This window comes from Populus nigra, chromosome 12 (genome assembly GCF_951802175.1).
Source record: "Populus nigra chromosome 12, ddPopNigr1.1, whole genome shotgun sequence".
Taxonomy (NCBI): domain Eukaryota; kingdom Viridiplantae; phylum Streptophyta; class Magnoliopsida; order Malpighiales; family Salicaceae; genus Populus; species Populus nigra.
This window is the reverse complement of record NC_084863.1, coordinates 9,177,458-9,192,591: the sequence shown is the minus strand read 5'-3', so window position 1 is coordinate 9,192,591 and position 15,134 is coordinate 9,177,458. Positions and strand designations below refer to the sequence as shown.

The following is a 15,134-nucleotide window of genomic DNA, read 5'->3' as shown; positions in this document are numbered from 1 at the left end:
TTTTGTTAATGAATAATTAATAATAAAGTAACCAAATTGCTCCAGACAGAGAAATGAGCCAATTGTAAAGAATAAAGGGAAATTTCCAAATCACAAGTCAATACTAAGGTACGCTAATACTGGTTACGAGAAAGACCAAAATGGTTTGTTTTGAAAAATCAAAAGAAAAAAAAAAAACAGGTAAATCTTAATATCATGACAGCACTTCCTACGTGGTGATGAGCCACCGTCCTCTGCCATGCCCAACGCCAAGCTATTTTTAAAGACAGGAGAGGATTGTCGAAGTTTTACCTTCACTGGTTAACGAAAATAAAGGCAAAAATGATGGTTCCCTTTTAAAGAACCAACACAGCAAGAGACCGAATCAAAGTAATCGACTTTACAAGAGGGACACCCCAAATTACATAATGATCCCCAATGTCAATTCACTTTCATCAATGTCAGGCACTGTATTTCAATATACACTGGAGAAAGTCAAAGGCCAAAGGTAGGCAAGGTAGTAAACATACGTGATTTAGACAACCTCCAAATGATTAACTCCGGACTTCCACAGAAGCAACGGCCAACTCTTCAGCTTTATCAAGATGAACTCGACGCTCCAACAAACCTGTGAAAGGAAGTAACTAAAAACAGTGAAAACATCGCCAGCTTGCTGTTTCTTGAATCTTAATGGTAAATTGGAAATTTGTTAATAACCTTGGTATGTTAGAATGATGAAGTGCCCACTGAAGAGTATCCTGCAGCTCTCATCTCTTTTAAAGTTCCAGATAACCAGTCCAAGCCCTCATAAAGTCCATCTCCTCTGAGAGCACAAGTCCCTTGTATGTGCCATTTTCTGTTCTTGAGTTCAAAAAGACCTAGTCCTTCGCATACTTCCATTGGGGTCATTGCTCCTTTCTGAACAAGCAAAACAGAATCCAACATATCAGATGCAATAAAAATCAACAGGTATTTGCAGTTCAATACAACACTCTCATGACTTCCAAGGCATGCTTATGGAAAATCTATTAACAAGGATACAAATTACTATAGAGTGGGATATAGATATAGGCTGGGATGTCTCAGCCATCAATGTGAAGCAAAAAGAAATAGACAAACAAATGGACCTCAACATAAAGAAAGCATTTGCTCCTTTCAGTTTTCTCTAGTTCGCCTCTATTTTATTGGAGTGCTTTTGCTCCTCATTTCATCTGTTTGTATATAAAATTGATTGATATTTTGTCTCAAATTAATGAACGTTCTAATTCCAATTTTAAACTCTGTAGCAATTGAAACAACCATCGCAGTAGCTAAGAGTCACAACTATACCATTTTCTCCATCACTACTGCTACCAACTTTTGCTGACCATTACAGCCATCTTTGCTGGAAAATTACATCCACCAAAACAAAAACCATCTTACCAAACCTCCAGCACTCCCACCAACACCATCATGAGACTTGGAACTCTCAGAAAAAACTGGAAAAAACAATCTGCTTTGCTTTCCACTCAAAATATGTGCTCTTAGCAAATTAAAACAGGAAAAAACAGGGCCCGGGGTGGGGGGAAGGGCAGGGATTGAAAGACACGCAAACAGGCCCCAAGGCATCTAACCGCTGTTTTAGGCAGATGGATAGGCACCTTTCCCTCCATTACCCAGCTCAATGCTGTTATGTATAGTCAAAAGGCCAAATGAGATATGAGCAGAGACTTCAATATTGAAAGCATTGCAGATTAGATAAACAAGCTCCCTCATAGCAGCTCCATTTCACCTTGCAAATTTCTAAAGCCCAAAGTCTAAGTGCCAAGAACTCTTCAGCGAGCAAGAGGCATCAAGCATCACATAAGAAGCAAGTCTGAGTACATGGTTACCACTCACATTTAGTGCAGTTGATAAACTTAGAAAGCAATCTGGCAATAAGTTATTTAATCAAATCCCTACTTTATAAAGTTTATAGCTTGAAGTTATGAATTTTACTCAAAATTAGAGAGGCTTCACCAATTGATTCTCATTGTTTAATAGAACAAGAGATTGATCTGAAACATAAGTTTTCAGTCCTGTATATTTCCAAAATAAGTCAAGTTTACCAACGTTCTAGCTGGAACTTGCCAAACATCCAAGTTCAGCATCAAGTTCAGATGAGTCTTTTCTGACCAAAAGAGTCTTACTATTATCCTGATCTTTCACTGTTCTCAAGGTATCATATCAGGATTCAATACCTCTTTTTGTAATGTTGTAAGAATTAGAAAAAAGCTGCCTTATCTATCATACACATACAGATTTCATCCAGAAGTAAGAGGAAAGAAATACCACCCAAGAATTTACTAATTATAAAACTCATTTACAGAAAAAAGAAAAGATTGAGATTTAACATTATCACTAGATACGTACAACAGTACAGAAAAATCCTTGTTCATAGCTCTCAGAAAGTTAATTATGCATAAAAGACCAGGTATGATACCACTTTTTAATTTATATCTTGTCTTTCATTAATCTCACATTTTTAAGAGAAGCATGCATGCCTAACCAAACAAGGGGTCAAATCCTTAGGTTAGCAACCAATAGGAACAAGCTAGACTTAGAGATCTATTCATGCAGGTATGCTAAAGGTAGGGTTGCCACCAACCAACCTCCTTCTCATTGCCCCACATTGATGAGCTTATGATTGCATAGTGGACAAGTACTCTTCGAGACAAATGTTGTGGGATAGGATAGTTTTATTTTTTCTCTATGATGTCATGCTTTAGGTTCATTTAGGGGAGTTTTGTTAGCTGATATTCAGCAGCATTCTTTTAAGCTTTTATATTTTGGACGATGTCTTATGACTCTTATCATCTATCACAATTTTGCAATTCTTTTTAGGAAGCTAATATAACTTCCTTTAATCTAAAAATAATCAGGTAATGGCTCTTATTTTTTTTTTTAGTAATAAGAAAACAAATGTATGCAAATTTGCCTAGATTATAGCTTATCCAATAAATTACTGATGTGGGTAATACACATAGCTGGAAATGAAATGGCACTTTCCTCTATGAAACTAAATAATTGATCACCTGCACTACAAATAAAGTAGGGACAGTAACAATTCACGTACAACATAGAATATCAAATTGTAATGCATGGTTTCAGTCAATCCAAACATAGAGAATTGCAGGAAAAATAACTTGCACCACAAGCTCTAGAATGCAGACACAGCAAAAAAACAGCACAGAAATGGATAGACTTGGTAATTAATCATTGCAGCAGGTAAATATAAATCATATTCTGGGATCTCACCTAACAGTTTAAGCTATTGGGTCGAGATGGTTCCTTGACATGGTATCAGAGCCTTGATGACTAAGCGGTCACGAGTTCGAATCTCATCATCCCCATTTATTTGATAAAAATTAAGCACAAGATAATGTGAGTCTGTGCAAGTTTCAAGCCCAAAGGGCTTTCACTTGAGGGGGTGTGTTAGAGAATAATATAAATCATATCCTATGACTTCACCTAACAGTTTAAGCTTTTGGGTTGAGATGGTTCTTTGACAACATGAGTGTGTGTCTTTATGCAGTTGTCTTTCGAATTATAATTACAAACTTGTACTGGACTTTTATATCCTCTATGATCTCCATCTACATCAGAAGAATAGAATTAATTGTCTCTATGCTATTGTTCAATTTGCAAGATTGCGATGGTCAGATAGTTTGTATCAGTGCAAGACACTGACTTGGACATTTTTATTTGTTTGTTTATTAATATTGTAATACACATGCAACTCATCAGAATCACTCAAGAAGTCCTTGTTTAATGAGTTTTATATGTGAGGGAAAGCATATCCAAAACCATTAATAGAGCTTACCATGTCCTGTTTGTTGGCAAACACCAAGATGACACTGTTGAGCATAAATGGATCTTTGATGATGGTCTGAAAGAGAAGATGATGGTCAACTTAGAACTCTTTCTAGCATTAGCATGGTAAAATCCACATACCTTTCTGAATATACAACCTGAAATTCTGCCTTTGCTTTTCCGATTCTCTCTCGGTCCAATGAATCAACAACATATATCTGCATGGGGAAATATATTAACTACTCCATCAAACCTGAAAACAAGGTACAGATTACTGTACTATTATAAACCCTTCAGCTTCAAGACAAAGCTGATAACTTACACAGATTCACTGTAGAAGCATGAGGATCGATGCAAAGAGAGAACTGAGCTTTAAAAAGAAACAAAGAATTGCAAGAAGCATAGCTTGGCAAAATAAGACATGCAGACAATAAACATTACCAGTCCATCAGTGTTATTGAAGTAATGCCTCCACAGCGGCCTTAATTTCTCTTGTCCACCAACATCCCAAACGGTGAATACCACATTCTTGTACTGAACTTTCTCCACATTGAACCCTATGGGTGATGGGAAGAATCAGTATCTTATAATATCAATAGTAGGTCTATATTAAGAGCAAGCTACATCCACCATATCATAACTGTGGGCACTGATGGTTTAAAAACAAAGAAAAAAATTGATAAACCAAAAATAGGATTAATAAACAAAAAATTTCACATATCACAAAGAATAAGAAAAAAAGAAGAAGAAGAAAATATTTGAGACAGCCAAATATATGTAGTTTCGTCCCTTCAATAGTACAATATCAGCATACATCATCTATATGATATGTGACCAAAAAAGAAGAGAGAACATAAAGTAGCAACACCAAAAGTTTAAAAAGGTTGTTCAAATATAGCGAAACACTTGATGGAAAGAAATGAAGTAAGCAATCATAAGGAAAAATACCAACCAATGGTAGGTACAGTAGATAATACTTCTCCAATGTGCAACTTGTAAAGTATGGTAGTTTTACCAGCTGCATCAAGTCCCAGCATCACAACCTAAATAAGGAAAAAGGATGAGATCATAAAACATGTGGACTCGGCACTGCACTGCACAATCAAATCACATACGATAAACACACAGCCACTAATTCTATTACTTCACTTCAACAAAAACATCTATCTACAGCTTAAATGTTGTTTCAAGGATAAAAGTAAACAGTAACCAGGTCCGGATTCGATTGGATTGGAGAGTTTCAAGAATCAAATCAAAATCTCTTGAAACCATAGCATCAATGTCAGTTTCCAATTTAAACAGAATCAGATCATATAAATTTAATACCTGATGCGATTTTTTTACAACAATTAATTGAAGAAGTATAAAAATAAAATACGCTAATCACAAGAAAGAACCCTAAATCATGATTAAAAAGAATAATTAGTCTTTTAAGATATGACATGACAGAGGTAACCGGTAAATGACAGAGATAGAGAGAGTACCCGCATCTCGGTGTTGCCAAAGAAGGTATCGAAAAGCTTGCGAAAGGCTTGACCCATTCCTTCTCTCTTTGGTTTGATTTTTGATCACTCGTCTCTCCTTTTCTTTATCTGTTATTAAGTTTTTCTAAAATATTTCCAGCTTTTCTTTAATCTAATCTAATAGAGTATTTCCGCTGTTCTGTTTCGTTTTTGTTTATACTTCTCTCACGAGAGACTTACATGACATGACGGAGGTAAGTAACAGCGACTGCTTTCCCTTTTATTTTCGTCTCTTTTCTCTCTCTTTCTATTTTTACTTTATTAAAATTTAGCATTTGTTTCGTATTGTTTCCTTTTATATTTTCAGTTTTTTTTTATCAAATTTTTTAACATTAAAATTAAAAAGAAAAACTAAGAGGCCCGAGTCTATTAGGATAAACTAAAACATATTTCAATGTGGATTAAAATAATATAATAATTATTTTATTTTTAAAAAATCAATAAATTAGTTTTTAAAAATAATATAGTGTTTTTTTATAGGGTTTATTATTCTTTATTAGATTAATAAGGGAAAAAATCAGTTTATCATTTCTAATAATAAAATTTTCTAATAATAAAATGATTATATTATTAAAAAAAAAGTTATGTTTTTTTTTTCATTTTCACTTTTAAAACATAGTCAAATGAATTAATTATTTTTAAAAGCAAAATTTCTTTAACTTGTGCCTCGAGATTTTATCGTCTTTTCTTCTTAGTTTTTTTTATATAATTAAGTTGATTAAGGTGTAACTTGGTAATTTAATAAATAAAATATTGTTTAAAGCAAAAGTGGTTGACACGTGCAATACACGCGTCAAAGCATGAGTTGTGACCTTGCCATTCAAGCGACATTAGATGAGGCGTTCAATGATCAAACTGAGATTGCATTCAAATTATTTTGTCGGCCCTTCCATCCCTAAATGACGTGTGTGGCTTACTAACCTCTAGTTTGTAACTGATGATCCTTTTTTCTCTCTCTCCTCCTTGATTTCAGTATATGACCCTTCGAATTTTCAAAGCAGTCATTTCATTTGTTTATCTTTCAAATTTGATCATGTTATTTGATTACTATTTTTTATTTGAAATAATTTGTAAAATTAGATTATTTTTTTTCAATTTTATCGTCCTTCAACTTTTTAATTTGTTAGATTTGGTCTTCATTTTTTTTATTGCTATTTGTTTTATTATAGATAATTTTTTAAAATAAAGTTTTTTAATGATTTCATACTCCTTTATTTTTTTCCCATAAATTTTGATCCTTATTCTTTTTATTGTTATTTTTTTAATTTGATAATATAGAATATATAAAAGGAGGTACAAATTCTATTCCTGATTTCCTAACCAAAAAATTCCTCCAAAATAGGTTTTGATGCCTCCCAAATCTAAATCCAAACACAAAGGCAAAGACCCATAAACAAAGTCTAAGTCTCCAAAATCTAAAAAATATCAAAGCCTTACAAAACTACTTGCATCAGCAATTTCCTCTGCAAAACCAATCAAATCATGGTATGAAATAGTTATCAAAGAAGAAGAAGAAGAAGAATGTTTTTCACAAGTATAAAATTGGGTAGAATTCCTATCCAATTCACCAGAATTACTTCTGGCTTTACAAGCTATTAACAAGAAGTCCTCTTAGAAAGAGAAATCCTCACATCTAGGTAAATTCTCCAGACCAATTTTCAAAATCAAAGCAGGTTATTCCTCTAAAAAATCCCTGCTTCATTTTAATTCAAATTTTCCATTTGAACTATCTCAAAAAGTTTCAAAAGAAAAATCCGATTATATTGAAAAACTAAATTATCAAAATGTTTTAACTATAAAAAATGGATTTTTTCATCCTGATCTTTCTATTGCAACCGCAAAAATCTTCCCTCTAAATTGGTATTCCAAACCCTGTGACTTATCTAAATTCCAATCTTATTACACGACAATACTTGAAATAACAGGATCTGTCAAATTCAAACATTTCAAACTATAACAAAATCATTCTCAATATGCCCACTCCACATGCATTATCTAATATCCTTCATCCTTTTTATTGAAAACAACCCTTTTCACCAAACAATCCAATTTCTGATCAGCTATTATGTCAAACTTGGTGATTCCATTGACCATTCTTATTCATACTTGGATTATCAACAAGCAATAATTTAATGCCTTTTTTCCTTCAAAATAATAAAGGTGGCCACTCCTGGCTATTCTATTTCAATAATTTCATCATGATTTCAAACCTACAAAACTAGTTCCTTCAATGGTAGGTGACACGACTAAAAGATTGATGTCTTTTCCCAAGTGCAGGAGTGTCGAAGTAATAAATAACCCGGTAAGACCGGGGTCGAACCATAGGGAGGTTACTTGTATAAATTATAAGCAACAATAATACAACAACAATAGTAACAACAACAACAACAATAATGATGATGATAATAATAGTGAAGAAGAAGAGGAAGAAGTCGATGAGAACTTTGAGATGGAAGATTAACGTAAGGATTAAACAATGATAACAACAAATGTCAAGGTTAGAGGATCCACTAATGGTACTTCAAACAAGTATAGTATAAACTCTTATTATTCAATTGGAAACCACACACAAAGGAGGTTCCAATCAGATTATAAATTGTTAACATGATTACATTAGTTATCTTATTCGAATAATGCTAATACTTGTAAATGTTTTTAGGCATTCATGATTATAACTTATGTTAACAACAAATCAAGTTCCTTTCATAGCTCAGGTGTCGGTTATACCATACAGTATGGGCTATGAAAGTGCCAAGTATTTGTTGTACCAAGTGTTATACAACATAAATCTAGATTAACCATTTAACAAGCAAAGTATTAAAAGTGAACAAGATAACAAATATAAAGCATGTTAGTATCCAACATTAAGGTCCATGTTAAGTTTATATTATACTTATTCTTACACCATTAGTGTACCCTTTTCACCTTGACATAATTAACTTAGTTAAACATAATGAAAGGAAGAGACATAAATAAACAAGGAAAGGAAATGAAAACCATAAGCAAGAAATTAATATAAGCAAAACTTAAGCAATATAAAGAGAGAGCAAGAGCATGATCTTGATCTGAAACCAAGATGCCTAAATACATGGCAAATGCCTCCTTTTATAGGCCAAAATTCGGAACTATTGATTTGTTGACTAATTGATGAGTGGGTGGCCACATCTTGACTTAGTGACAATTCTTATCTTCTTGTCTGCCAAAAACGTCATTGATGACGTCATAATTTGAACAAACTTGAATCATGAAAGTTCTAGGAAATTGTCTCATCTTTCCAGGGTAAAAATTTGAGATCATTTGGACTTTTAGAACTGGAGATATGGGCTGAACACTGAACAGTGTCTGGGCTGCAGGACAGATTCGGACTTCTTTGTTGTTGCTACAATTTGGACTTGAAAACGGCCTTGTTAAATCTTGGGCTCCACATGAAAGTTGTAGGCCTATGTCTTATCTTTCCATCCATATAAAATGGACCTAAATCCAAGATCTACAGCTCCAGATATGACCCAATTACCGAACTGTGTTCCAATTTGGACTGCACCAGCATCTCTATGGCCATCTTTTTGTCCTTTCAATTTCAGTACTTCAACTCATCAATTAATTCTTTCATTTATGTGATAGGCCTGCATTTAAGATTAACATTTACCATAAATTAAAGGTATCTTATGTAATTAGATATGTTATTATAAAACATGCTTTAGTTAAGGAGTTATTGATACTTCAAGTGCAAAATGATGATATAAAACCTTAATAAAAATACACTTTTAAGTACTAATCACACCCCCCAACCAGCTTATTACTAGTCCCTAGTAATTAAAGCGTTAAAATAGAAAAACAATTTGCAAATTCCACAAAGCAAGGCATTCATCATTCAACTTCCATTAATCTATCCAGATAAACAAACTGTCATTAAATTTTATATATCTGCTCAATACCTCTTAAACAAAATATTAATAAACCTTCCTTGTTATGTGCTCAATGTATGAAACATAGATGATGGGGCTTTTGTTGGAAGAAAACAATATTTTGTTCTAATGTTTAAGGTTAACTTCCTTCGGTTGGGATTATTTTATTTTATTTTACTTTTTTTTTTTAATATCTATACATATAACATAAAACACAATGCATCTTTAAACCCATGTAACGAGCTTTCGGCTAATGATTCCCAGACCAGTTGATCTTAGGGCATTAGGTGTTGAGACACCCCTACGAGCTTAGTAACTCGGGTTGCAGATACTGATACGTAGATAGTGCAATGTTTGATTCCCTTAAGCTTTTCTCCTTAACCCATGTAATAAGCTTTGGGCCAATAGCTCCCAAGTCAGTTGACTTTAGGGTATTAGGTGTTAAAACACCCCTTCGGGCTTAATTGCTTAGGTTAGGGAGGCTACGAAATCAAACTTATCTACGTTTTTATTATCATCATTTTCTTTTTCTTTTTCTTTTTCTTTTTTTTTTCTTTTTTTTATTTTTTTTTTATTTTTTTTATTTTTTTATTTTTTGCAAATTATAGACTATCCCTATCCCTTAGTTGTTACCTTTAACAAAAAAAAAAATATAATGTAATAATCCAATGTGCAACCCACAATCATATGTTAAAGTGTGTGTGTGAAAATGAAGGTTTAAGAATACTTGTTAAATGAGTATATGAGCAGAATTAAGTGATAACAATGCGAGAGTTTGTAAACCTGAATATTTCAAGAAGTATTCTAATAGGCCTTGTTATGAATATTGCAAATAACCATTAGAAAATGTTTACTAAGATGCGTCTCAAGAGTCATTCCCCCTTACTCTACCATCCTAGTAATAACAGTTTTGCCCAATGGTTTTTAAAAACAAAAACAGTTAGTTGGTTAGTTTTTTTTTTTTTTTTTATTACTACTACCCTCTCCCCCCAACCAAAACGAGACATTGTCCTCAATGTCCTAAGGTAGAAAGATAGAGTATAGAAGACATCACCTGAAACAACGAACACTGACAAACCTGAAACACACTTAAACAAATATAAGAAATAACAGAACAAAATACTATGTTAGAAATAAAACCAAAAGACACAAGGATTCACAAACGAAGGCTCAAATCCAATCTAAGCTTTTTACGGCTTTCTGTAGTTGACCAATTGATGCGACTCATGGAAGGATCAATTACAGGGGTGAAAGATTGTAGTTTGTCGATCAATTGTTCAGCCGTAGCAGCAGAGATTATGATTTGTCGTGCCGAAGATGTTAGAAATTCCTGTTCCACAGCTTGATCAAGAAAAGACAACAAAGTATCATAAAAACCATTAACATTGAGCAAACCTATAGGTTTATGGTGAATGTGAAGTTGGGCCCAAGAGGAAATATGAAAGATCTCTTCCAATATGCCCAGACCACCTGGTAAGGCAATGAAGGCATCAGCATGGTTAAACATTGTATTCATTCGATCAAACATTGTGGAGACCTGTAGTTCCTCTCCAATTGTTCTTCCAATGATGTCCCCTTTTGTTAAAGCTTCGGGGACGACCCCCAAAACTTGACTACCTCCTAAAAATGCAGCTATTGCCACATCCCCCATTAACCCAAGGCTGCCTCCCCCATACACTAAATGAATCTTTTTCTCAGCTAGTACCTGACCAAGATGATTTGCTGCTTCTAAAAAAGCTATTTCCTTCCCAGGACTGGATCCACCGAAAACACAAATATTTTTTTTGTGATAACTTGAGGAACCTGCCATTTCTACACGCTTCTATATCTGTCTAATGTAAGGGATGAGTAGAAATGAGGGGAAGGAAGAGAAGATTTTATAGATGAGAAATTGAAGATGCAATCATACCACCTATATGTAGGCCAGCTGGAGTCTCACACTCTCTCTCTATTTATTTATTTATTTATTTTGAAAAAGCATGTGTATGTACAGGTAGTTGTGATTGTGGCTCACATCTTCCCTTGTTTTTACGTCCAAGAACGGCTTAAACGCCCTCTATGGGTCGGGGATAGGCTTCCCATCCAGTTTTCTTAAAAACTGGCAAACAGGGTCTTTTTTAGTCAGATTCCCAAGACTAAGTCTATCATGTTCTTTATGAAATTGGGGCCATAAATCATGAATTGCACGATGCACATCTCCACTAGGATGCGTCTCAAGGGTCAACAAAAGATTATCTAAAGACCCCTTACTCAGGCCATCCTTAATGAATTGTATTTTATATCTAAGTGATTCTCAACACAACATGCAAGAACATGTGAATATAGATGTTAGAATGTTTGTCATTTACCATATGTGCATGTTCTATAATTCAATCTAATTGTTTGTCTGACTTCTTTTACAACACCCAGTTTAATAGAGGTGTTGGCATGGAAAAACTATTGCTTGAAGTTGAATAACATTGCAATATGACCTCTTTATTTATCTCTACTTATTGTCAATTCAACCTAAATTGATGGGGCCAAATTATTCCACGTTGAATAAAATCATTCGCTTCACGTCTCCATTTAACTCAATAACTATTACGCTTGAAAAATATTATTTGCACTAAAGCTGAAACATGCATTGTACAAGCACTTTTAAGAACATGATTAAATGATTCTGAAATATTTGTCATATTACCATACTGGTGACGCTATTGTAACATAATGCTCATTTTACTTTTGGTTCTTATTCAAGTCATTCTTGATATGCTGGGACCAAGTTACACATTCTTTCTTACCACAAATCAAATTTGCGCCTTAAAGGTTCATAACATATCCCCATCAAATGTTTTTTTTGTATATGGGTCTTTGAATTTATGATTGGAGTTGCTAACATAATATTGGGCACAATACCGATGGTATCCTATAGGTTCATGTCTATATGTCTATATAATATTATACATATACTTGTTTTATCAATAGTAATGTATCTCTATAAGCAAAGCTAATGGGAATATCCAATTATTTGCATCAGAAGAAATTGCAATCAATAACATCTCATCATATCGCTCATACAAATATGTACCATCAATTTTGATAAGTGGCCTACAATACTTGAAACCTTTAATACATGCTCCAAATGACCAAAAAACCTCTCCCTAAAACCACTATACCATCATCAAGATTTTCTTTATGCATCTAATCAACAATTGTTTCAGGATTTAATTCTTTGATTGCTAACAATTATCTTGGCAATTGTTCAAAAGATGCTTAAGCGCCTTTTATGTTTCAACCCATACTTTATCATATGATATTTTTTACTTGTAATGAAGTTTTATTTCATCTTGTATGCTTGCAACAGTCATTGAAAGATTATTCATCACAAGGTTTAATATAGCATTAGAAATAAATTTTGTATTGAGTTGATGGTGGTCTTTTTGGATAAAGGTCAAGGTATATATGTCTAGCACTTTTAACTTTTTTATCTTAAATGAATCCAACCTTTTATGATATTCCCTACGCAAATACCATTTACATTTAGGTGCTTGCACATATTGTAATTAAACAAATGTTGAGTTCGATCGTTAGACTCGGTATTTAACCAAATGTGCAATTTACCACTATTTAACTACTTTAACCAATTCATTTTTACTAATGAATGTTTATCCAACTTTCAAATTAGAGCCTCCTAACAAACACTTATTACTAAATGCCCAGTCATGAGAAACAAAAAAAGTAGACCCAGAAGCATCTTCAAATTCAAGAATAGCTGTATTATTGCATCATCAACCCAAATATCAACATTTACTATTACATTCAGGTTTAACGTATCATCATATTGTTGCTAAGCTCATAATAGTTAAATCTATGTAGATCAGCAAATAGATTGTTAAATATAGCAATCATCTAACAATAATTTTTTTTTTCATTTTACTAACTGACTTTGAAGGATCGACAGATTGTGAGACACTTATACATATTCGACCAGAAGTTAGGACACACAAAGATTTAGGGCAACTACTCACATACAATACTATCATATTCAATCCACTTTGGATGAAAGAATCAATCATTGTCTTAAAACTGTCATTATAAACAATTAGTACAAGATAATATTGATATTCACTAGTTTGACACTTTCAAGTTATTTCAACATCAATATCATTATAATTCCACCTAAGTTCATGACAAATAGTTTCTTTCATTTCCTCAAATGACATGCCTAAATTACCATTTAACAATAAATTGTTTATGCCATTATATGTGATACTATTGTTCATAGCAGAAATAATAGTGTCACCATAATGATATAGTATAAATATGTTAGAAGATATTTTATAAAAATAAAAATAAACAAATTGGATTATCATCAATTAATTGTAATTTTAACTAAATTGCATTACCTCAACCCTAATTGACAAAATTCATAGCAAATTCAATCAAATTTCTAAAATTTAATGCAAAAACATACTTGACCAAAATTAAACATAATTCCTGATATCAAATCTAATTGATATTTTCATGCTCAATTGCATTAAATCAAACCCAAATTCATAGCAAATTAAAATAATTCAAAGAAAATACCAAATTTGACAACTTATCCACAATTCAATACAACAATACAACATGTAATTCATTATAATTTTATTGCATGAAATAATCAAGCATAGTTGATAATATTAATAACGAAAATCAACAATTTAAAACCCCTAATTCAGCAACATATCTAAAATTCAACGCAACACATAATTAATTGAAATAATTTATTTGTAATTAATTTAACTTATTGTCATATTCAACTATATCAAATCAACCCTAATTGATGTTATTCATAGCTAATTTATCACTAATTCAACAAACTCTAAATTCAACCTAAACTCTAAACAATGATTTCAATTCAACTAAATTGAACATAACTTCATAGCAATATAGTATGTTTTCATTACTTGTAGGAGTTTTTTTTTAAAAAAAAGCTAAGATGATAGCAGCAAATACGCAACGATGGCAAAGGGAAATTTTGAAGAGAAAAATGTTATAGGATGCGTGGAGATTAAGATAGGTTTAATTTTTTAATATTTTAATGGCAAAAAAAACAAGTGATCGCAACGTAGCAACGATCGAAGCAGCTTGGAGCTGCTTTTGTTGCAACTGTGTTACAACACAGTAAACAATGGCACACCTTGTAGCAGAGGGATAATCAGCCCTTCCCCTTCCCCTTCCCCTTCTTCAAAGCAGCTTGGGCTACTTTTGTTGCAACTGTGTTACAACATAGTAACAATGGCGCGCTTTGCAGCAGAGAAATAACCAGCCCTTCCCCTTCCCCTTCTTCTTCTTCTGCACCATGTCTCCACTGTTCTGCAATGTGAACAGTGTAGTCTCCACTGTTCACGTTGCAGAACAGTGGAGCGCGGCTCCCTCACCACCACCCAAGGCCGCCGCCCCTTCCCCTTCTCTTTCTTCTTCTTCTTCTCCTTCTTCTTCTTCTTGTTCTGCACTTCTCCATGTCTCCACTGTTCAGCTACGTGAACAGTGGAGATCAGCTCCATTGTTAATGAGCCGGACCCGAACCTAAATACATTGAACCGGTCCGACCCAAACCTAAATGCATTGAACCGGTTGTGACCCAGTAAAATAAAAGAAATCTAAAAAAATTTCTCAATATTGTGTTTTATTTGAAAAACTAATGTTTCACATGATTCAATGGCACCAAATAATTACATTTGAAGGAGATCGTATGATGGCGTAGCATTTGCAAAATTTAATCGCAATCCCAATTTTTTTCTAATGATATTTTACCTTATGTTGTTGCATGCTCAGGAAATCATGGAAACTGTAGTCCTTATTGAATAGATTTCATACATGATAAAATTAAACATAATTTAATTTGACAATAAAAATACTTTATATAAAATAT

General features: G+C 33.2%; 1 protein-coding gene across 1 annotated transcript; it reads right to left on the bottom strand.

The window, feature by feature from the left end:
• Positions 1 to 357: 357 nt before the first annotated feature.
• LOC133668970 (uncharacterized) lies at positions 358 to 5,532 on the bottom strand. Its single transcript, XM_062088984.1, has 7 exons — positions 5,295 to 5,532; positions 4,763 to 4,853; positions 4,252 to 4,367; positions 3,969 to 4,028; positions 3,821 to 3,886; positions 697 to 897; positions 358 to 607 (listed from the first exon to the last, which is right to left on the bottom strand). The coding sequence occupies exons 1-6, from the start codon at positions 5,349 to 5,351 to the stop codon at positions 706 to 708; spliced, it is 582 nt and encodes a 193-aa protein (XP_061944968.1). The 5' UTR covers positions 5,352 to 5,532; the 3' UTR covers positions 358 to 607; positions 697 to 705.
• Positions 5,533 to 15,134: the final 9,602 nt, after the last annotated feature.

What these genes read in the sequence shown, in the direction of transcription:
- LOC133668970 (XM_062088984.1), bottom strand. Translation starts at nt 5,351, where the DNA reads ATGGGTCAAGCCTTTCGCAAGCTTTTCGATACCTTCTTTGGCAACACC. An exon ending in TTGGCAACACCGAGATGCGG is followed by an intron (nt 4,854 to 5,294) that starts GTACTCTCTCTA and finishes TTCCTTATTTAG; the next exon opens with GTTGTGATGCTGGGACTTGA. An exon ending in TCAATAACACTGATGGACTG is followed by an intron (nt 4,029 to 4,251) that starts GTAATGTTTATT and finishes TTCCCCATGCAG; the next exon opens with ATATATGTTGTTGATTCATT.